We start from the raw sequence: 25560 nt of genomic DNA, 5'->3' as shown, positions 1-25560 counted from the left end.
AAGACAAGATAATATACAGGGTCTGGAACTAGAATGGGGAAAACTGTTATCTGGAGGGAATTCTTTTAAACTATTAAAAATTGGAAAAAATAATTTTTATTATTTTTTTTTTTAAACACAAGAATAACTAAAAGAAAAAACTAGCTGCCACTCAAAATTAACCAAAGGTAATATTTAATTGTATCTGTTTCAAATTTTATTCATTTTATTGGGGTATAATTTGTTGTCCAGCAAAACTCACCCTTCATAGTGTAGAGCTCTGTGGGTTTGGGAAAACGTACAGTCACATAAGCACTACCACAATCAAGATACAGAAAAAGTTCTCCCAAAATTATCCTGTCCCTTTGTAGTCAACCACTCACTCTACTTCCTGCCCCTGTTAGCCAGTGGTGTGGCTTTTTTGCCCTTAGAGAATTGTCTTTTCTAGAATATTACATAAATGGATTGATAATCGACTATCATTAAAGTCTGGCTTCCATTACTTAGCGAAACACCTAAGGGATTCCTCCATGCGGTTCGGTTACCAGAGTTTATCAACAGTCCCTCATGTTCTACTGCAGAGTAGTAGGCACCGTGGGCTGTACCACTCTGTCAGTCCGTAGTAGTCACCGTGGGCTGTACCACTCTGTCAGTCCGTAGTAGTCACCGTGGGCTGTACCACTCTGTCAGTCCGTTCACCAGCTGAAGGACATGTGGAGTCTTGACAGCGTTTAATGACTCCGAGGACAGCCACCCCAAACATTCATTCACCAATTTCTTTCTTTTAAAAAAAAATTTTTTTATTTAATTATTTGACAGAGAGAGAGATCACAAGTAGGCAGAGAGGCAGGCAGAGAGAGAGCAGGTTCTCTGCCCAGTGGAGAGCCTGATGAGGGGCTCGATCCCAGGACCCTGAGATCATGACCTGAACTGAAGGCAGAGGCTTAACCCACTGAGCCACCAGATGCCCCCATTCATCAATCTCTAAGTGGACATAAGCTTTCACTTATCCTAGGTAAATACATTAAGGATGGGTTTATTGGTTCATACTAAATGTATGTTTAACTTTATAAGAAACTGCAAAACCATTTCTCAAACTGGTTGTACTGTTTTGCATTCCAGGCAGCATTTTAGAAGAGTTCTAGTCATTTGTCATCAGCGGTTGGTACTGCTAGGTTTTTGGTGTGCTTTCCTGGTGTTCGTTTGGCTCAGTTTGGTTCGGTTTTTGACTCTCCTACTAGCTACATAGGTGATAGCTCATTGTCAGTTCCATTTTCCCTTCTCTAGTGACTAACAATGCTCAGCGTCTTTTCAAATGTTTGTTTGCCATCTGTGTATTTCCTAGGGGAAGTGTCTGCATAAATCTTCTGCCCACTGTTTTACTGGGTATTTTTGGGTTGTTGTTTTTGTTATTGGGTCTTCATTGTTTTTATATATTCAGGATACCAGTCTTTCATCACATACGTGTTTTGCAGACAATTTCTCCCAGTGTGTGACTGTTCCTTTCACTTTCTTAACAATGGGTTTCACACACGTTTCAAATTTTGATTTAGATCAAAATTTTTTTCTTTTAAATTCAGGACTTGGGTATCTTTCTTAGGAAAAATCTGCCAAACCTAAGGCCACAAAAATATTCTCTTATATCTCCCCCTAAAAGTTTTATCATTTACTGTTTTACATTCAGATCTCTACCCATTTTGAGTTAATTTTTCCACATAGTACAGGTTGGGTCAAGGTTTACTTTGTTTAAAATGCTTTCCTTTCTCCACTGCATTGTCTTCGCACCTTTGTCAAAAATAAGTTGACTTTCTATGTGGGTTCCCTTCTAGATCTTGCGCTCTGTTCCATTCATGTATATGCCTATGCTTTCACTAATGCTACATCATTTTGATTACTACGGCTTTAGAGTAAGTCTTGAAATCTTGAACCATACATTTTTTTCCAAATTATCTTGGTTATTCTACTTCTTCCATTTTCCAACTAAATTTTAGAACCAAATTGTTATTCTACAAAAATTCTTGCTAGAAATTTGATTGGGATTATGTTGAATCTATAGATGGGTTTTGAGGGAACTGATAACTTAATATTGAACCCCCCAGTCAAAGAGTATGACATGTCTCTCCATTTATTCAGGTCTTTGTTTCCTTTTATTAATGTTTTATAATTTTCAGCATAAAGTTAAGACTTATGCCCGCTTTATATATTTTAGTACTATTATAAATGGTGCTTTTTAAAAATTCAAGTTAGTTAATATACAGTGTATTACTGATTTCAGGAGTAAAAGTTAGTGATTCATCACTTACATATGTAAACCCAGTGCTCATCCCAGCAAGTGCCTTCCTTGATGCCCATACCCATTTAGCACATGTCCCCATATCCCTCCCCTAGCAACCCTCAGTTTATTCTCTGTAGTTAAGAGTCTCTAATGGTTCACCTCCCTCTCTGTTTTTATCTTATTTTATCTTTCCTTCCCTTCTCCACGTTCATCTGTTTTGTTTCTTAAATTCCACATATGAGTGAAATTGTCTTTGACTGACTAATTGCACCTAGCATAATATGCTCTAGTTCCATCCATGTTGTTGCAAATGGCAAGATTTGAAATCTTGAATCATACAACTTTTGTCAAGATTTCTTTTTGATAGCTGAGTAATTTTATACACACACACACACACACACACACACACATCACATCTTCTTTATCCATTCATCTATAGATGGACATCTGGGCCCTCTCCACAGTTTGGCTATTGTTGATAATGCTGCTGTAAACACTGGGGCACATGAGCCCCTTCAAATCACTGTTCTTGTATTTTGTATTTTGGCTAAATACCTAGTAGTGAAATTGCTGGGTCATAGGGTAGTTCTATTTTTAACTTTTTGAGGAACCTCCATATTGTTTTCCAGAGTGGCCACACCATTTGTGTTTCCACAAACAGTCCTCATCCTCACCAACATCTGTTGTTTCCTGACTTGTTAATTTTAGCCATTCTCACAGGTGTGAGGTGGTATCTCAATGTGCTTTTGATTTGTATTTCCCTGGTGATGAGTGATGCTGAGCTTTTTTTCATGTATCTGTTACCCATGTGTATGTCTTCTTTGGAAAAATGTCTGTTCATGTCTTCTTAAATAGATTATATATTTTGGGGGTGTTGATTTTGACGCGTTCCTTGTATATTCTGGATACTAGCTCTTTATCCAATGTGTTCTTTGCAAATATCTTCTCCTATCCTGTCAGCTGCATTTGAGTTTGGTTAACTGTTCCTTTCACTGTGCAAAAGCTTTTCATCTTGATGAGGTCCCAATAGTTCATTTTTGCTTCTACCTCCCTTGAATGGTACTATTTTTAAACATAAATTTCCAGTAGATGGAAACACAGTTATTTTTATATATTAATCACATACCTTGCAACCTCACTAAACTCATATATTAACTCTAATAACTTTTTTATAAATTAATTCAGACTTCCTACATATATAATGCTATTATTTGTAGAGAGAAAGTGTCTATTTCTTCCCTTCCGATCTAAATTGGAGTTTTGCTTCTTTTTCTTGTCGTACTGGCTGAGACCTCCAGCACAATGACAAAGGGGAGTACTTACTGGGTGTGGGGATCTCTGTATGGTTTCCAGTCTTAGAAGAAAAGTATTCAGTCTTTCACTAATAAGTATGGATTTTTGTAAAAGTCCTTTATCAGGTTAAGGAGTTCGCTTCTATTCTTACTTTGTGAAGAAATTTTATCGAGAATGGATAATGAATTTTGTCAAATGCTTTTACAACATCTGCTAAGACAAGTAGACAATATTTTCTTCATTTGTCTGTTGTCATGGTGAATTATGCTGGTTAATTTTCAAATGTTAAACCAGCCTTGCTTTCCTAGTCTAAAGCCCATATGGTTTATTTTTCCTGTTTTAGACATTATATTTAATTTACTGAAATTTCCATGAGGATGTTTGCATCTATAAGACTAATTTGTAGTGTTATTTTATTGGGAAGTCCTTGTCAGGCTTTGGCATCAGGGTAATGCTGGCTTGGGAAGTACTTCTTCTTATTCCTTTTTCTAGAAAGTTTCATGATAGAATCACTATTATATTTTCCTTAAATGATAGGTCAAATTCACCACTGAAGCCATGTGTACCTGAAGTTTTCTTTGCTGCGAGATTTACAACTACTAATTCAATTTACTTAATATGTGTAAGATTACTCAGGTTACATTTTTTTCTCAATCTCTCTCTGTCTTTCTCACATACACAGACACACACATGCAGAGGCACACACATACATACGCACATGAACACACTTGATTTTTTCTGATTATCAGAGATGGGAACATTTCTTGATATAGCTATGGGACAACTACAGCTTCTTCTGTGAAATTCTTGGCCTTTTATTTTGCTCATTGGTTTATCTTTTCCCTTGTTCTTAATCATTTATGAAAGATTTTTATATTTTTTCAAAAACTAAGCTTTTATAACGCGGCCTGTATTTTTAAATGTTTTTATTTCACTATAAAGACACTTTCAACACTGGTATGGCCAAATCTGTCATTTCTTTTATTATTGCTACTTTCTCTCGATGTTTTAAAAATCCTTCCCTAAACCAGTGTCATGAAGTTACTCTCCTCTATTTGTCTTCATAATTTTAAGATTGTTTTCACAATTAGATCCTTATTAGGTCCCTCTATTAGATGTATCTAGAATTTATTTTCATGTGTCGAATGAGAGAGAGGTAGGCATGAGGCATATAAGTAACTTACTTATACATGTAAAACTGCTGTCCCAACACATTAATTACCCAGTCTTACACTGACTAGTAATTCCTCTCCTATCATACAGCAAGGACACAGATATCTGCATCTGTTTTTGATACCTTACTGGGTTCCATTTATCTGTTTATTTAGTGCTCAATCTTCAGTTTTAATTATGACAGTTTAAAAAACGAATCAAGATATTTAGAAAACCTGATCCAACTCTCCCTTCTTTTTCAGAATTATGTCAACAATTTGTAGAAAATAACTTTTCCATACAGAGTTTTAAAATCAGTTTGTTATTTCTATGAAAAATTCTTGGGGACTATTATTGAAATTACTTTGAAATTATACAATTATATGCAAATAATTGGAATATTTCCAAAAATGAGATTTCGCATTTACTAACCACATGTATCTTGTCACGTATTTACACTTATGTCCTGCCATTAAAATATCATGTATTTTTGGTACATTTATTTGTACATTTATTTTAGAATTTCTGCTATTGTCAATTAAATACTTTTTTACATTTGTTTTGGCCCGTTGACATACAAGCATGCTCTTTCCTAGTTTTATCTTTTTTTCCATTGAGGTATAGTTAACACACAATGTTACATTAGTTTCATGTGTGCAACATAGTGATTCCACAAGTTGAGATGTTACACTATGCCCACCACAAGGGTAGCTACCATACAACACTAGTACAATACACATAGGCATGCTTTTAAGTATATATGTTGACTTTATGCCAGGCATCCTTGCTGGTCTCTCGTATTCTGTTTGTAGCATCTCTTTAATCTAATATATAAATAAGTGTATCATCTAGATTAATGACACATTTACCTCTTTCTTTCCAATCTTTCCTCTTATATTTTCTTTTTCAGATTGCATTGATTAGGACATCTAAGATGGTGCAGAGTAGCATCAGTGAGAGGAAGCACCCTGTCCTCGTGGTAGCTCTACTGCAGATGCTGCTCTCAGCATTTCACCATGAAATGTAATGTCACTTCGAAGTCTGTAGGCTATCATAGATTAGTTTATACTTATTCTACTTTATTCCTAACTTGGCTATAGTTTTGCCATAAATTAACATTAAATGTTATTAAATATGTATCTATGAAGATGATCCCATGGTTTTTCTCCTTTAAATGTTAAAAATGAAATTTCAAATCTTTAGCCATCTTTCCATTCCAATAAATGCTACTTCGACATAATTATTTTTAAGACACCTTTGGATTAGAACTTTCATAGTCTCTTACTTGGTATCTTTTACTTCTATTCTTTAAAATTATGTTTCTTATATTTTCCTGTTGTTTCTAATCTCCCACTTATCATCTATTTGTTATCCCCAAATGAAAGCACCTTAAAAAATTCATTTAAAATGCTCTCAATGAAATAAAAACCTAAGTATCTTATCCCCCAAAATGAATCCCTAGCAGTGGCTCCCCATGCTTACTGCACTAACATTCAGTTATTTAGTCGGTCAGCCAAGACCCCTAATCTGCCTCTTATTTACCTCTTCAGCCCTCTTGATCAAGGCATACGTCCCATATCCCCACATTCCAGTCAATGGAGCTGCTCACAATTCACTGAACACCTCATGCTTGTTTCCACTTCAATGCTTTATTCATACGACTCCCCGGCTGGAATGCCTTTACACTGATCCCTGTGTCAGTGCAAACTATTTTCAAGTTTTATGGCTCAAACAACGACTGCCTCTCGGAGTCCAGTTTACTGGATTTTAGGAGGAATTTTAACTATTGTCTTCTGTCCCCACACACCATCCAAATTTTCGCTACAGCAACTATATACCTTAACACTCCTACTGTTTTATCACTCTACCAGGTAACATATTTTATCCATCTTCATCATGACAATATCCAGCACTAAGTATCCTGTCTAGCAAATAATAAGTTTAAAAATTGCTTAATAAATGAAATAGACTTTCCAAATTCTGATTTTTCAGGGCTGCTCCCAAACACTTTTGAGTATGTCTTGCTCTTAATTCTAGCTTACTCTGAATATTTTCTATCCAGAAAAGCAATAGCTAATCAGCTTATTCCTGAATAAAACACATAACTACAGTGTGTACTGCCTTTGAAAAATAAGCGTTGTTTGAAATTTGTCTTAAACTCTCAAATCTAGAGTTCAAGATTAAAAACAAACTTAAGACTAAAAATTAAGACAAACTTAACCTTCATAATCAACTGTGTGACTGTGTTTATTTGAGTATGATCTCTTGGTCAAATGCTTTGTTAAATTATTTTACATACATTCCCTCATTTCAGCAAGTCCAAAAGGTACATATTATTATTATGCCTAAAAATAACAAGTAAAATAAATGAGCCAAAGCAGTGACTATAAGGGGTTAAAACAGACTTTTAAAAATCAGATTAAAGGAATGAAAATGCTATGACTTTTTTTTTTAAGATGTTATTTATTTATTTCACAGAGGCCACAAGTAGGCAGAGAGGCAGGCAGAGAGAAAGGAAGGGAAGCAGGCTCCCCGCTGAGCAGAGCCCGATGTGGGGCTGGATCCCAGGACCTGAGATCATGACCTCAGCCGAAGGCACAGGCTTTAACCCACTGAGCCACCCAGGCGCCCCAATGCTATGACTTTTCCAGGTGATTTGTTCTGGTTTGCTTAGAAATTAATGAACAGGAGAATATAAAATTCTGCTCAAGTCGATTTTTAAAGTAAAATAAAATAATCTTTTTTCCACCATTAACCTGTCTGGGAGAAGTCTAAACTTTATAATTCTATGCCTCAAAAGCGCCTTTACAGGGGCGCCTGGGTGGCTCAGTGGGTTAAGCCGCTGCCTTCGGCTCAGGTCATGATCTCAGGGTCCTGGGATCGAGTCCCGCATCGGGCTCTCTGCTCAGCAGGGAGCCTGCTTCCTTCTCTCTCTCTCTGCCTGCCTCTCAGTGTACTTACAATTTCTCTCTGTCAAATAAATAAATAAATAAAATCTTAAAAAAAAAAAAGTGCCTTTACACACAGACAGATTATAATTACAAATTGACCCTTAAAAAACATGGGTTTGAACTGTGCAAGGAGGTCCACTTATATGTTCTTTTTTTCCAAAACAGTACAATATTATAAATATTATTTTCTCTTCTTTATGATTTTCTTAATATTTTTCTCTACCCTATGTTATTATAAGAATATAGTATATATATTATAAGAATATAGTATATAAAACCAATAACATAGAAAATATGTTAATCGACTGTTTATGTTATTGGTAAGGCTTCCAGCCAACACCAGGCTATTAGTTAAGTTTTGGGGGAGTCAAATTTATATGTGGATTTTCAACTGCATTGGGGGGGCAGTGCCCCTAATCCCCATGTTGCCCAAGGATCAACTGTATTTGTGACTTGTAAAAAGAGAAAATATCCTTTTCTCTTCGTATTGTGTGTAATAGAAAAATTTAATACAAAAAAATTAAATTACCTTCCCAAATCTATCTCTCTAGAAATAATGAAATAACTATAGCTCTTCTCAAGACAATATTATTGACTACAAAATGTCCTGAGTCTTTGTTGAAAATAAAACTTGAGTATTTGTTGCCATTATAACAACTTCAGTGCACTTCACCTTGTTATTGCTGGTTATGTTTAGCTTAGTAACCTAAGCAATGGCACCCAACAACTTGGCAATTAATCATCTTAAAATTAAAAGATTAAGTCCATTCAGAGGCTAATTATGAAAACTGGAAGAAAAAAGGAAGGAGTGCAAATAATTTCTAGCTTAGTTCAGAAATGAACATTAGAAAAGAATGCTTAATTAACTCTATGAAGTTGTTCTCCTATAAAAGGACGTATTCATTTTCCCTAGGAGATCCAACTTTTTTTGTGGTTATATATTCAAAGGCTAAAAAACTCAATTGGGATGCCTAGAAGATCGTAAGCAGGACTTGTTGCCATGACTTCAACAACCAGCATGTCCACTGCAATCACTGAGAAGGAAATGGCTATTTTAGTTCTTAGCTTTACTTCTAAAGATGCAGTGATCAAAACTGAAATTTGACCCAGAAGCTGTCATGGTTCTAAAGATGCATGACAAAAGGTTTGGCAAGTGTTAATAAGAATAGAAAAACAACCAACAAAGCAGCCAGATTTCTCCAACTTTCTGGACAGTGAAGTACAGCAAACCAGCCAAGAGCCTAACAGCCAAAGACTATACCCAATGTACCGTGATGGGCAGGCTCATTGCTCTGATTCATTGTCAATGATCAAAGACTAGACTTTTTCATTCTAAAGAGCCAATAAATAAACAGTGTGCTACAGCCACTGGGACAGAAGAAGAAAGCCATTGACAAGGGAAACAGAAGGACTCTGCTTGAAGAGAGCAAACAGCTACTTGTACCTCAATTCTATAGTGTTTGCAGGAATAGGAAGACCAGAGTCACGCCCACCAGAACTACTTGGCAGCCGAGGATGGGGAGATGCTCCCTCTACACATTTGCATCTAGAAATTCACCTGCATGTAGCACCATATACTAAAATAAGAAAGCTTCAGTGGAGAATGGGGGGGGGGGGGGACAAAACATAGTTACAGGAGTTCCTGAGTGGATCCCGATGGGAAAAGTGTCTGACTCTGGCTCAAGTCATGACCTGGGGGTTGTGGGATCAAGCCCCGAGTCAGGTTCCCCACTCAGCAGGGAGTCTGCTTGTCCCTCTCCCTCTTCCTCTCCCCTGCTCATCCATCTCTCTCTCTCCAAATAAAATCTTAAAAACAAAACAAAACATAGTTACAGATGCCCAATTCGTTTTTTAAAACTTACCTAGCCAGAATGTTTTGTTTTAATTACGCAGAATTTTATTTTATGTTGCTTTGGGTCAGTCTTTTACAGAGAAGATGGGAGAGAACTGAGTTTTTCAACCACATGGATAATAGCCTTTGCTTCAAACAGTCATCATTTTTTTAAACTCTAAAAGCCAAGAAAAGGGCACCTGGGGGGCTCAGTGGGTTAAAGCCTCTGCCTTCAGCTCAGGTCATGATCCTGGGGTCCTGGGATCGAGCACTGTATCAGGCTCTCTGCTCACTAGGGAACCTACTTCCCCCCTCTCTGCCTGCCTCTCTGCCTACTTGTGATCTCTCTCTCTCTCTCTCTCTCTCTCTTTCTGTCAAATTAATTAATTAATCAATCAATCTTAAAAACCAAGAAAAAGCAAGAAAGAGGGGGAAATAGGGTGGTGGGGGAGGAAAAAAAAAAGGAAATGGAAGACAGCCCCAGAATTAGAGACAGTGAAAGTAAGAATGTGAAATTTAAGGTGTGAAGAGAAAGGGATCTTTCTTCTTTGCCTTTTATTTCAATTAAATCATACATATTAAGTATCAAAAATAGGGAGGAAATAGGTAAAAGTTCATAATGCTGAATAAATATTTACTTAATATTTAATAGATATTAATATAATTAATAATATAATAAATATTTAATAAATATTATTTGTGATATTTTAAAAACTGTCGGTATCCTATCATTACCACCACATAACTATATCACATTCTCTGGTACCTAAAGTTTCAGATTTCTTCAGGGTTGCCTGCCTGGTTCAGTCGATGGAGCATGTAACTCTTGATCTCACAGTAGTAAGTTCGAGACCCATGTTGGGTACAGAGATTACTTAAATATAAAATCTTTTTTAAAATAAATAAATAAATAATTTTTCAGATTTTTTATTTTTTAACTTAACTTAGGTCATCAAAATAGCCCACTGGGTTATAATCTATAATTATGTTATATTAAATTATTTCATTTATAATTAAGTGGACATCCTTACATTTTTGGGTCAAATTTTATAAATTTCTGATACATCATGGGAGTGAGGTGGAAATTAGATCTTAAAAACTTGTTTGCAGGATTAATTTACATAGAAGCCTATTGCATAATCTTAGTAAAAGAGTCCTTCATCTGGAAAGTTCATTGTTTTGCAGTTTTTAAGGAGGGGGAGAGAGCAGGAAGTAACAACACATCAGTTCAGATAAGCAGATCAACAAATCACTCCTGCATCACTGGGTTGATAAAATCATTCCACATCATCCTCTTATTTTATAACAAGGATTTGATACATTAAATTTAATTAATTAGCAACTGCCTGGATTGTAAATATTTCCAGTTTGTGCTTGTCTTTGAAGACGACTTTCTCTCCTCAGAATACCAGCTTCTTGTGGTTGGTATTCTAACACAATCTTTACATCTATAACAGACAGAAAGATAGCTTTTCTTCTCCTTTTTTCTCATCTGTCCTTCCCTTCTCCTACATCCGTAACAAGTCAGCTGAGTTCCTTATCACTCCCCTTCTGAAATGCCACAACTGCATGATCGTGTAACAGAACCACTTTCTCCGTTCTCGTATCAAGCCTTCTTCCCACCTAGGTTGCAAGAGTCTAGATGAACTGAGACAAAGAGCTAAGGGAACCAAGAAGAGCTGTGGAGAGTGGCTAGAGCATGGGCCACGACTGAACAGAGACGAGGTAATGACAGGCTGGACTAGAAGAGCAAACAGGACACGGCTGTAAGGGCTGGGCAAGGACAATGAGAAGGTTTGCAGTTGGAGCACCAGAGGGAGGCAACAGAAGGATGGGGTGCTGTGACACGTGGAACCTGACTTTGCTCACCCCAGGGATCCATTCACATCATGCTTATCCTGCCTAGAAACCCTTCTGTTGGGTTGTGACTTCATCTCCCATTCCAGTGGTCATGGTGGGTGGAAAAAATTAGTAGCCTTTATACCAGGAAGCTGAGGGAAGCAGATTTTGGTGGCGAGGTGGGGGGGGGGGGTCCCAAGGCATCCCCCATCCCCCTCCCACCTCCACCTCCCTCATCCTTCACTCCTGCTCCTCCTGGGCTGTGCCCACACCACCACTGCCCTACTTCATGACGACGTCACAGTACACCCAGCTCCTCTTCAAGGTCCTCATCTGGGAAGCTTACGGGGATGGCTGCAGCCTCCCCTGGTCTGTTCCTTTCCTGACCAATGGTTTTAGCAGTCCTTATATTTAATCTAGACATCCATTATCTAATCTTATAAAATTCTGAAATAGTTTTCTGGGTGCAAGTTATATATCTGTAATTAATGTGTAAATCCTTCTGGAACAGGAATTACCCTTACTCCGCATCTCTCACTATGTCACTGTGCACAAAACAAGGTGAGCATGGGGTAGACCCCTAAAATCTATTTGTTCAGTCGTATGAATACTGAAGTAATTTTAAGAGGCTGCTTTTGGGGGGAGAAGTATTCTTTTTTTTTTAGTTTTTTTTTATTTTCATAAATTTTCATCATTACTGAAGTACAGTTGATAAATACGATTGTATATATTTCAAGTTTACTACATGACATATATATACATTGTGAAATAACGAACCACAATTCAATTAATTAACACATTCATCCAACATAGTTACCTTTTTTTTTAATGGAGAGAATGCTTACGACTACTTTCTTAGCAGATTTCCAGTACATGATACTCTTTTACCACAGAGGTATTGGTAGCCCTGGGTACAAAGATTCTGCCACAACAATGATTTTAATAGAATGTGATGAGATGTGTGTTATCATTGATATTTTAAAAATATTTTTAAACTCTTTTGAATTGAACGTTACTTTATGTCTGTTTATTTAAACCACATATTTATCATGTTATGTAAAGAGAAGTCCACTGAGTTAAGTGCGGTGAAATTAATGGAACTAATTAATAACACTATATTTTTTCTAGTGATCTCTACTTCATTTATACCTAAGGAACAAATTACTTAACAACTTGTGCACTTATATTAATAGCTGCTCTGGCCTTTTCCTTTCTAGAGACTTGTCACTGTGAATTTACTTTCTCATGTACAATTAACAAACAAAATTGTATTCTTCTTTGTAAATCCTTTTTTTGACAGGAATATACCATGTAAAACAGGGACAATAACAGATAATCTTGTTACATATGTGTCTTGTATCCAGTACCTCCTTGTTGTGAATTTTTGTCCTTTTTGAACTATTGAGTAGAAAACCCGAAATGGGAATGAAGAAAACTCCCTTAGCACCCAATGTTCATTATCTGAGCTTCAAGTCTCAAGCTCATGGTTGACTTATCTGAAATCCCATTTGAGTTATCTCAATAATAGAAAAAATACAGTACTGTGTATTTGGTCTTCAGAATGTTTTGAAAACAGCTCCATCTCAGCACTTCTCTTTTGCATCCTTATGTTTTTTTCTTTAATAAAAGAAATAGCAAACACAAAATATTACATCCAAAAAGAATAAACCAGCAATGAGTTATATTCTATTTTTGTATTTTATTTTACATTTTTAGGTATCTTCTTCTCTACGCCTTGATATTTCTTTTCAAAAATGTTTGGATGTTTGGGACTTATAGACTAGGATTTAAGCATGGCTATAATTTTTACCTCCAGAGAACACTGCCAATGGATAAAATAGCATTCTTAGGAACTTCAAAATGACTCCATTTTCATTGTGACAACCTCACAGAACACTGCACTCACACACATAAAAATTGAACAAATCAAACAAAATGCAGAAACAAGGATCCTGCCCACATACACACAAAGACATACACGCAATAATATATTTCAAAAGTTTAGGATGCTACCAGCATAAGCAATATAAATTTACATGTTGAAATATATCAACTAGTTCCCTCACTTATTAGTAATACAATATACAGTTGTTATTATATATTAATAATGTGTATTATAATACACACCTGTAATTACTATGTAATAGGTTAATAATGTCTCAATACTATAATATATATGTTAATAATGTACATAAATAATAGTATTTAATGAATTATGAGTGGGAAACCTACCCTAATGAAACCCCAATTAATTCCTAGCAATATTATATGCTTGTTTTGTTTCAACTATTTCTTTATTTTCACTTGGTAAATATACAAAAGCAAAAGGCTTGAAAAAAGAAAAATACCAAAATCTTCTGGTTGAACTCTTAAGAGTCTTCTCTGTTAGAAAGTCTAGGTTGAAACCAAAAAGAAATTACTAAGAAGGACAGGTCTGTTTGCAGTTCTGAGAAACACTAGTATACAATTATCCTCTTTAATAATCTGATGAGGTTGTGGGCACCAGTGTCTTGTATTTATTTATTTTCTTGTTTGTTTATTAGCTCACAAGCATTTATCTATCTATCTATCTCTCCATCTCTACATCCAACCTGGGGCTCAAATTCATGAACCAGAGAACAGGATTCTAAAGCTCTACAGACTGAGCCAACCAGGTACCCCCAGCTTACAGGCATTGAGAGCTGCAGAGAATCTTAAAGGCTACTGAACACACGTCTCTCATCTACAACAGAGGGAAAAAGCAGCACAGATCAAGAACAACTGAGCTGGGACAAGAGCCATTACCTCCTGATTGCTGGCTTAGTAAATATTTAGCCACGATATGCTTTATCTCTGCTGATTCACATAACTTTTCGAATATAGAGCATATATTTATCTACATATTCTTAGTATGAAAGGTATAAATAGTCTCTATAAATGAAATGTAAGAAAAATAAACACAATACACTTGTCAAAACAGACAAGTTACATCTTGACTGAACAAACACACAACTTAAAACAATCAAGAAGTGTATTCATTTAAAAAAAAATCTGCAAATGCCATCAAACATTTTTATAGACAAAATAGTATTTTGTTTACCTTAAAAACTGTTTAAGTAATACAAAGTACGTTCATATTATTAACCATTTATATAATACATTGCTCGGGGATTCTGTCATTTCTGTAGCTTCTCAGTCTACGCCTCTCCCCTAGATCATTCCCCTCTTTCTCAAAACATGAAGCAATTCTTCTCATTCTTTCCTACCTGATAAAAAACTTTTCACTTGACCTCGGATCGATTTAAACCTGTTTTATCCTTCCTTCTCGCTTCCCTCTCCTGGTCCCTTAAGCCTCTTCTCAACTCCTTCCTCCTCCCTCTCTCTCTCTCTCTCTCCCTTCCGTCCTTCCTGTTTTGCTTGTGGTTCTCGAAATATGCTCCATGAGAGGAGGCTTGTATCTCCACCTCTTAATAAAAAACACTTTCATTTTGACAGGCTTATAGCAACAAAAAAGCCATTAGACAAAGGAAAGGACATTGCTCTCTTCTTTCGGTTGTACTGAATACTGTACATCGTTCATGTCTCAAAACGCTCTTCTCCTGGGGCACCTGGATGGCTCAGTCTGTTAAGTATTTGCCTTTGGCTCAGGTTCTGATCCCAGGTCCTGGGATCAAGTCCCATGTAAAGGAGCCTGCTCCTCCCTCTCCTCCTAGCTCCTGCTCTCTCGGTCTCTCTCGCCTTCAAATAAATATATAAACTGTTAAAACACGCACACACGCACACACAAAAATGCTATTCTCCTTTGACTCTCCTGACATTGTGCCAATTATCTCATCTGCTTTTCAGCAGATTCTTCTAGATCCTTATTGCCTTCATGTTTTTCATCTCATCAGGGGCTCTGATCCAGCGTTGAATCCCTCCCACGACAGCATCCTTAACTCTGTTCTGGACAGAGAACCCTCATTCCACACCTTTGCTTTCTTCCCTGTCTCCTACCCTGATGAGTCCTAAGTAAATTTTACATAAATAGGAGTGAAATTTTGTGTTTCTGTAACTTTTCTACTAAGGGAGCAGGGTAGGCAATACTAGACAAACACTTTAACGGTAAGAACGTTTGTTGGTTTCTTTGCCAATTATCTAAAAGTTGTTGCCTTCAGAGTTCTGGAATGACCTCAAATAACGGGGAAGGAAAAAAACACATTCCTGTGTTCAGTAAGTGCCATAACAGCTGTAGAGATAAGACACTGAGAGCATACAGAAAGACAGACTTCCATCGGATGCAGGGTTTTTGTGCAGGCATTTGTGTGCCCTACTCACAGTTTTTACCTCATTACCTAACGATGTGTAAAAGTGCAACAATTGACTGAGCATTTATTATATTTAAGACTCTTTTCAAATATCCTTTTTTCCCCCTATAAACATCCCTGTAAGAGAGATATTGATGGTATTATTCCCAAGGGCCCAGAAGGTTCAGTGACAAACATGCCCAAGCTCCATGTGGATGAATTAGAAGAAGAATTTATTGAAATACTTGTTTTAACTACTTCTTCAGCACCAAACTGCCTCCAGGTTATATAGTTTGTCCCATATCAATACCATCATTACTCTCATTTACTTCATGTTTTAAAACAGTTTTCATTTTTAGTAAAACATATTGCCAATAAAACTTTAAATCTCTACCATAAATAAATAATCAGTAATTCCTATCTTAAAAACAGGGACTACCAAGTGCGCAAAGTCTAGGGCCTGCCCTCCCTTTATTATAAAAGGAATTGCCTGAAATATCATTGGTACTTTTTAACTATTTGACTTTTTTTTTAAGATTTTATTTATTTATTTATTTATTTATTTATTTGACAGAGAGAGAGAGAGACAGTGAGAGAGGGAACACAAGCAGGGAGAGTGGAAGAGGGAAAAGCAGACGCCCCGCTGAGCAGGGAGCTTGACGTGGGCCTCAATCCCAGGACCCTGTGATCACCACCAGGGCAGAAGGCAGACACTTAACGACTAAGCCACCCAAGCATCCCAAAATCTAATACCTAACTTTTTTTTTTTTAAGATTTTATATATTTATTAGTGAGAGAGAGGGAGAATGTGCCCAAGCAAGAAGAGAGGAAGGCAGAGGGAAAAGCAGGCTCCTTGCCTACCTAGCAAGTAGCCCAATGTGGGACTTGACCCCAGGATTCTGGGATCATAACCTAAGCTAAAGACAACACTTAACCCACTGAGCCACCTGGGAGTCCCTGGCCATTTTTTAACTTGTGTGTCACTTTATTTAAACCACGATGCATTATCATGTTATGTAAATGGAGATCTGTTAAGGTAATTGCTGTGATTTGCATAAAATTAGTAGCACTAAATTAGGATTTCTTCTTGATTTAATCAAAAGAATTGAAAGAAAATTGAGATGAGAATAATTTTATCATTGTAACCTTCAGTTTTATTTGATGCCATGTCTTCGAACCACCTAAAAAATCATGCCCACCTAAAAAGGAAAGAGTATAACGTAGTGTTTGGGAGCATAGACTGAGCTCAGATACCCTCTCTACTGCTTACTACTTTCATTACCTTGCACAAATTATTTAAAATTTCTGTGTAAAAATGAAGATAATAATATCTATATAATAGAACTGTTAACAAAGATTGAATCATTAAGAACTCACAAAGCACCTACAAATACAGTATTCAATACTGTATTTGTTAAATACATAAAATAAAAACATTTTGCATCTCACTAGTATGTACCTCATACTTCGGGAAACACTAAGCTGGGCACAGGGTGGGGAGTTTTCACACAGGAAATATATTTAAGTCATGCTAATGAAGTTAAGTCAAGCGTCAGAGTTTTGCAATTCCATGAAGAAACAGAACGGGTGTTGGGGAAAACGGGAGGGGGAGATGAACCATGACAGACTGTGGATTCTGAGAAACAATCTGAGGTTTTTGAAGGGGAGGGGGGTGGGGGGTTGGGTGAGCCTGGTGGTGGGTATTATGGAGGGCACGTTTTGCATGGAGCACTGGGTGTGGTGAATAAACAATGAATTCTGGGACACTGAAAAGAAATTTTTAAAAAATTTAAAAACAAAAAACAAAGAAACAGAAAGGGCCTGGCAAGGAGCAAAATGAGCATGATTAGATAATTGGGGGGTAAGAAAAAGCTAAGGGTGAATAGAAGAAATTGGTTTGTAGTTTCTTTTGTTTAGGGAAAAAGTGCATGAAAGGGAACAGCAGGAATCGCAGTGGTGAGGGTAAACGGCGTGTAAGCGCTGTGTTTGAATGGAGTGCGCTGATCCACAAAGGGGGATGATTTTCGGGGAATGGAAGAGGGGAAGTAACTTGCACAGGAAAGACCACCAGAACCCAGGCAGGAGGGGGAGGAGCTGAATGAAAGCAAAGTTCATGATGTATGATAAAACAGTGTGGATGGTAAGAGAAGTTAGAACCTTACATCCTCAAGGCCAGGTGTATCCAAGAGTCATCAAGAAAAGGAAAGAGGTGAGAACCATTTAGATACAGGAAGGATGTAATTAATTCAGTTTTGCACATACTGAGTTTGAGGGAGTAAAGGGACTGTGGGTGGAGGTAGGGGACAGCTGTGTATAGCAATACCAGTTTGGGAGTTATGAACACAGAAACACTTGAAGCCATGAGACTAGAAATCATAAGCAACCTTCAGGGGATGAGTTTCAGTCATCTCTGGAGAGCATGACCCCATCATAAGGCTACAGAGTGACTGGTACAGAAAGAGACAGGCAACACCTTTAGAGACCTAGCAAGTTTAAGGGAGAAAAGAAACAGAAATGTAACAGCAATCCCAAGGCATAGCTCTTGGTAACATTTTTTAGAGTTAGGAACTGGATTAAATGTAATATATTACACATACAAATAAAAGAGTAACACTTACAACTGTAGCTCGGTTGGCTTGGTGAAGGAGAGGCAGGCGTTCTGTATTGGTTATTTCTAAAATCATATCCCAAACTTCCCTCCTCAAAACGCTAGATTACATGTTATACTGCAGGTCCATTTCTCAAGCCCAAACCTTCTCAACCTGAATCTTGGCAGTGGGACCCAGGAATTGGAACATAATATATTCCCTAAGTTATTCTAATGAGACAATACAATTAGAGGCCTTAGAACAAGAAATTGTGTGGAAACAGCAAGAGATAACTTGTTTTGCTATTATATAGTTTTGGCATATCTTATACATTATGCCGCAAGTAGTGAGTGACTATTAGACAGGTGATCTTAACAAACTAAAGAATTTATTTTAACTACATGTCATATTACCTTTGGACTCCTCATGCATTATTCTGATTATACTGGTTATGTAGGTCAAGTCTTTATTTCTTGGGAAGATCTGGTTGTGTTTGTTGTATAGCGTAGTATGCATCAAGTATATGACTTCACATCACCTATCCTCATTTCCTCATCTCTTGTCAAGTAGTTGAAAATAGAACGACCTCAAATCAACCAAGTTGAAAGTCAGAATCTAATTCTTTTTTAAGGCCACTAAGTTTCTAGGTTGAAACTAATTCTGTCCTTGAGTTTAAACCCATCTCATTCACCCTAATTTTTGCTTCTCAGTTGTCTAGGAGAAAGCCCTATATTTTTGTATTAGAAATGACAACTCTGCCCCTCTCCAGTTAAAAATGATAAAATGAGAATTTACATTTAAAGTTTTGTTAAATCTTAAATCTTTGATTTGGAAACATATGTTCCAAAAATGAGAATACTTAAGCCTATACTTATTTTTAGTCAACATTCCACCAGTTCAAATTATGTTTTGTATAATTAATATGTTTTTGAAAATTAAAGCAAGCTTCTGAGCAGTTCATCACAAAGCGTTTAGTTTATTATAATTAAAGGATATTAAATAAAAGATTTACTGACCTATATTCCAATTGATGACACAAACTAAATTCCAAGTGAAATAAATAGTAATTCACGATAGCTTTAGAAACTTCAGATTTAAATTAAAATAAGAAAGACTGAGATTATTTGAAATTATTTTAAGTAGATCTTCTCCCAGCACCCTCCTAACACATTTGCACCCAGGCATGAATTTCCACACTCTAATGTTCTGCTGTGAAATTTTAGTGTGACTGCCTAGATTTCTTCATATTTCTAATTAAAGATTCAGTCCTTTATCATATGTGTTTCAAAAACCTTACTTCAAATTTTCCCTTGTAAACCTGATGAGGTCTGTATGGCAAAGCACACTTCTAAGACATCTTTTTTAGAAATGAGATCAGTTAACTGGCTACTACCATTTTTTTCTCTCCTTGTAGAAATGCTCCTCAAAGCAAGAGGAGAGACCCAATGCCCCTCCCCTACAGCTTCCACCCGGTTTCCTGGAACACTTGTCCTAGGAATGCTGCCTTTCAGAATCCAGCTGCCATTCTGTGAAGAGCCCAAGTCACCTGAAGGCAGCCCCAATGAACTCCTAGCCAAGAGCTAGCATCAATTGCCAATATGTGGGAGCTACCTTAGACAACCAACCCGGTCAGGCCTTCAGCTGCCTGCATTCCCAGCAGATACGAGACTGCAAAGGCATCAGACTTCAACAGGAACTGCTCAGCAGTCAGTCTGCAGAGCCATGAGAGTTAATAATAAGTTGTTGTTTTAATTCGTTGGTTTGGGGGACAGTTGTTATGTAGCAAGGATAACCAGAACATCAGTTTATCTTTCTCTATTCAGGTTCAGACTATAAGACTTTTAAAATTTTCCAAGGAGAGTAACATACCAGAGGCCAGATGACCTTTAAAAGTTTTACCTAATAGGGGACCTGGTTGGCTCAGTCGGTTAAACTTCCCAGCACTTGATTTTGGATCAGACTGTGATCTCAGGTTGAGAGATCCGGCATGTGGAGCCTGCTTTAGATTCTCCCTCTCTCTCTCTCTCTCTCCCTCATCCTGTGCCCCTCCCCCACTCTCTCTTCCTCTCTTAAAAAAAAAAGAAAAAAGTTTTACCGAGTAGTCTAATGCCATTAAATTGCTCTTATTTTGCTTAATGGGAATAGCTCAACTTTATCTTCTTCGCATGTTTTTCCCTCTAATTGTTACCGAATCAAGATCCGAGCTACATTAACGTATCAAATCTTACCAACTCCCTCATCAAACAAAAGGGAAAACAGAATCCCCAAGACTCACATGACCCACCCAAAGATATAAAGCATTATCATCTGTTCTGTTTCTCCTGCTTCAAATCCTGGCTCTTTATACCCTGTTCATAACTTACCTCTACGGGGCCATATTTTTCCTAAAGCTAGTATGAGTTCAAGACAATACCATGTTTCATTATTCTTTACCTAAATTTGCAAATAATTTTACAGATCCTTAACCATGTCCAAATTTATTGAAACTGAGTAAGAACAAAATATTTCCGCCTGATTTTCTTCTCATCGAAATTTAGACTCCTTGATCTAAAGCTGAATGTGAAAGATGTCACATTTCACTGCTCTTCCTGCAGGTGTTTATCCTTTCTTTGGCGATCCCTCAACTAGCACTCCTTATATATTAACTTTCAAACAGTTAATTCATTGTGCGGGTTTACCTCTCACTAGAGGTTGATAACCCTCAAATCTTTGTTTTCCTTCTTGTTCCTGTGCTCTACTAAATTCTCATTATGTATTTCCAACTAAATATTTGGGTTTACATGTCTAGCTATCACCTCTTAATTAACATCCCAAAAATGAAATTAATCTTCCATCCAGAGCATCGGGAAAATAAAGCATTGGGTTAAGCCTTTAAATATTCTATCAAGGGACCCATTATTTCCCCAGTTTTTAATATTTCACATCTTCAGAGATTTGATATTATTTGACATATACTTTTTTGATATCCTTATTTGATATATATTTGATACATTCTTTTCCTCAATGTTGCTCAATCATTTGATATTATAGATTTCTCATTAGAAGTATCTTTCATCTATCTTTTTTATTCATTTCCCCTGTCACCACTATTCCACTATGGCTGGTCTAAATATATGTCGTATCATTTCAGGATTACTTTGACAACTGGGTCTATCTTCTGGGTCTATCTTCTCCAATGTATCCTTTAAATTAAACAACACTGATCAATTGATCTCCTTTAAGCACTAATTTCACTGTAATTCTTCTATGCTCAAAAACCCTCCATGACTCCCTGTTTCCTATCGTGTAAATTCTAAATTCCTCTGGTTACTTTTGAAGGCTCTCCAAAATCAAGTCCATTCTGTCAACTCAGCTCTATGTCTTACTACTCCCTAAAACTGATTTCCTTCCTGCTTTGAGAAAAGACCCATTGTCCTATCTAGAACACCTCTTCTCTTACCAAACCCTTTCACATCCCCCCCCCCCCATCAGGTTCAATACTACTCCCTCCATGAAACTTCCCACAATAACCTCTGGAACTGAACAATGTCCAATATCATGTTTTAAATAAAACAAAGAGCAGCAGGTGATGTAATTACAGGAGAAATTAAAAATACTCCGGACCTATCTCACTATTAGAAGCTTGCAGGTCAAAGTTGGCCTTGAAGCTAAAATGCAAATACTCTTGGCAAAGAGTTAGTCCTGCATTTTTTTAGTATGAAACACTTCATCATATTCCTTCTGTAGAGCAATATTTGAGGGCAGAGGAAAAACCCTGCTGCATAGCTAGATAAGCTGAAGGCATCACTGAGGAAAGAAAATAAAATAAGGAAGCAAGAGATGCCAAAATCTCAATTTGCCCACTTCGCAAATAACCTTTCCTTTTTTTTTTTTTTGAGAATTAGCCTTGTGCATTATAGATATAAGTATAAATTATTCAGAATATTTGATTAACCAATTACCCTCATTCTTCTACAATGCTAGAGTATGGATTTCTTCTGAGTCAAACAAGAATTGATTGCTATATTCACTCCCATAGCACCATCTTCCTTTCTATAAATGATAAATTTCGGTTGTCATGACACCAGAAAAAGATGGATTCAGCTTCCTGGCATACCCAGGCATTCTCCTACACTGTTTTCCCCTTCATCCTAGCAGTATGGACTCCAACGTCCTCACCCCCTGCTATCACTAAATGAAAGAAATTCTGACTAACATTCTCTGTTTTTCACAAGTAAATTAAAAGAAGAGGAGAAAGATAACCTTAATTGACGAAGAGTTTTCTCTCTAGTTTCTGTACATAATTCCTTCCTTCCGTCTCTCATCAGCCCTTATCTGGTCGGTGGCTCTTCCTATTTCTGCACTGAGGGTGTGGGCCACTGTCCTGAGTCTTGGCATCTTGACCTCACTTTGTTGCTACATACTAGTTTTCTCTACTCCCTGACCCCTGGGTTCTCACTCGCTTGCTCTACCTACTCTCTCTTACTAGCCAACTTGAGTTCTTAGTGATTTCAATCTCAATAAGAAAAATGTAATGTGTTAAGTGAAGAAGGTGGAGACAAATTTTAGGTGTCTGTCAGATTACAAATAGGGAGGAGAATCTGTAAGAGTTAGAGACCAAGCTCAGGATTACCCTAAGGGCTCAGGTGTTAGCTCCACCTTGTTTCCATAAAAACAGCTTCCTGTAACAGGGATCATGGCTAATTTATCCAAGGGCTACTGAAGTAAAATTCAGGACCAACCGTTTTCATTACAGTGTGGAAATGCAAGCTAGAGAAACAATTAACTTCAAAATTAAGAGTAACTTACCGTTTGTTTCAGAGATAGTCCCCTCAAGCTTAAGGTTACAAGGTAAATGATTTCATTCTTTCTAGAGACTTGTACATTGGATACAAATTGTATCTTAGTGCTTTTAGTGGGGTAAATGAGTAAATTCCATTAAGTCAATTATTTCGGCTTTCCATTCCTAAGAGTTTTCTCCCTCCGTGTGTTATACTCACAAGAGTTTACATTCTCATGTACAATGAAAAAAAGCATGGAAGACCAAACCTGAAATACTTTCTGCACACTTGGGAAAATGTTTTATCTTTCCTTTTCAACTTGGAAATATTCCAATATTTCAGAAAACTTCTAAAGACAGATCTGCATTCTGGAGATCCTTTGCCACACTGCTTTATTCAAAGGCCCTCAAAATGGGTCTTTCTAAGACTTCCGGGTCAAGCAAAAAGGGACTATGAATGTCTTGACCACAACTCACATTCATAGGCAAAAATGTCCTCAGCCTTCTCTTTTTCCCTTTCTCCTAAATTGGCCAGTGTGTATAAACTCCGCCGATTAGCAGTCCGAGCATCCCCTAACCCCTGAGTCTGTGGGAACTTAGGAATTTCAACCCGAGCACGTCGATCCCGAAGCCTCCTGTCCCCTGAAGAAATCCTTTCCAACAAAGGACAAGGGAGAGGCCGGGGGAGGGGCGCGCGACGGACTCGGACGCGAAGAAATGCGAGTGCGGGCGCGGAATAGTAAACCCGACTGCGGGCGGCTCGCTCATCGGTCCCCGGCAAATGCAGCGCCGCGCGACCCCGCGGGTCCCCCCGGCCGAGCGAAGCGCGTCTGGGAGGGCGCGGGTGCCTCCTCTCCCGCCCCTCGCTGCGGCTCCGCGAACTCTCCCCGAGGGACCGGCTCCTCGCGCCGGGTCTGGATCGATGGTTTCGCACCAGGTTCGCCCACCCCCTCCACCCCGCCACCCCCGCACCCCCGCACCCCACCCAGCCACATTCCTGGGGCCGTGCCTCGCGGCGGCCGCCCAACTCCGCGGCAGTGGACCCCGTCCAGAAGCTCGCGCAGGGCTGGACTGCGCCAGCTCCGCCGCCCCCAGCCCCGCTGGGGCGCAGGCAGAACCCACCGGCCCTCGGCCTCAACTTCCAACCTTTTGTGCCAATGCGGCACTCAGCCGAGACGGGGACGCGTCGCCAGCGTCCCCGCGGTCGCCCCGCGCCGGCCCCTCCCGCGCGGAAACCTGTGCGAATGGAAGTTGTGCGAAGTTTCCGCTCCTCGCGCCCCACCTCAACTCGCTCCCCGAGCCGCACGCTGCGGCGCGGGGGCGCGAGCGGACGGCGGTCCCCGGGCACGCCCGCCCCCTCAGCCTCCCCACGCCGCTCCCCCGGCGCCGAGCGCGGAGCCCCCGGGCCGCCGTCCCCGCGCGCTCGCGGCCGGGGGCGTCGGCGCAGCCTCCCGCGGGCCTCCCTCCGCCGGGTCCCCGCCGCCCCGCGCCCGGGAGAGGTCCCGCGCCCGACGGGGAGGCCGAGCCACGTCCGCTCGCCGTCCGCGCCACCCAGTCCCGCGGCCCGCCCGCGCACTCACCCATGGCCCGACGTCCTGCAGCGCGGCGGCGCGGGGCCCACGTCCCTGGACGAGCGGCCTCAGACGGGCGCGAGTGACCAAGTTCTCCCCGCCGCTCCTCAGCTCCCGGCGCCGCGGCGAGTGGCAGCCTCACCCCTCCCGGCGGAGCGGGTCTCGGGGTTCCCAGAGCCTCTGAGGACGCGCAGACCCCTCCCTTTTCCCACCTGCCTCGTCAGGCTAATGGCTACTGCCCGGCCCCTCGCGCGCGCTCTCCTCCCCGCGCCCCCCACCCCGCCCCCTTTCGCTGAGCCGCCGGCCACGTGCAGACGCCTCCCCCCACCCCGCCCCGCAACGCGGAATACACACCGCGGACGCACGCCTGGTCTCGGCCCCCCACCGGGGACACTGTGGCCAAAATAACCCCTAACGGAGGGACTAGGAACAGATCATTCCAGAAGAGACAGATGTGATAGGGTGATTTTACATTCCCTAAGACCGTCTCTTGTCTTAAGTATACCGTGTGGTGTTTCTTTTCTTTTCTTTTTTTTTTTTCCCTTAATAACGATATTACTGAAGACAAGAGGAAAAGAAAATTCTCCTTTTATTTTATATTAAATCTCTCTTCTTTTTTCTATGTTATATATGTTGGCTTCTGTGACCTGGCAAGGCTGTGAAGTCCTAAAAGCGCCCCTCCCCCCACACACACCCACCCATAATATGCAGAAGTCACCTGGAAAATAAATGACTCAATCCAGGAGGGAGCTGACGCTGCAGAAAGAACACTGGGCTTATCCGCCTGGGGGGAAGAATTGTGATCTGGCTCTACTGCTGATATACAGGGACTCAGTTTCCTAATTTGTAAAACGAAGGATCTGGAAAATAGGATCTCTAAGGTCCCTTCATGCTAAAAAAAAAAAAAAAAAAGAAAGGAAAGGAAAGAAATTATGTAATTATAATGGCCTAGTTCTTTCAGGTTTCAGACTGGAGAAGTTAATTTCAGCAAATCTGTCCCCAAAGTGTCTTAAGCTTCTTTCTCAGCCTAAAGTATACAAATCTATGCCACAAACAT

The 25560-nt window shown here is 39.1% G+C and overlaps 1 protein-coding gene across 1 annotated transcript in view; it reads right to left on the bottom strand.

Moving 5' to 3' along the window:
- The window catches only part of GPM6A (glycoprotein M6A), a 340519-nt gene extending 315764 nt beyond the window's left edge, over window positions 1-24755 (bottom strand). The window contains exon 1 of the mRNA XM_032328798.1: window positions 24513-24755. Within this exon, the coding sequence (XP_032184689.1) occupies window positions 24513-24516 (4 nt within the window). The 5' untranslated portion in view covers window positions 24517-24755. The remainder of the gene's footprint in view (window positions 1-24512) is intronic.
- Window positions 24756-25560: the final 805 nt, after the last annotated feature.

The sequence above is a fragment of the Mustela erminea genome, chromosome 21 (genome assembly GCF_009829155.1).
Source record: "Mustela erminea isolate mMusErm1 chromosome 21, mMusErm1.Pri, whole genome shotgun sequence".
In the NCBI taxonomy this organism is placed as follows: Eukaryota; Metazoa; Chordata; class Mammalia; order Carnivora; family Mustelidae; genus Mustela; species Mustela erminea.
This window is presented reverse-complemented; position numbering and strand designations above follow the sequence as displayed.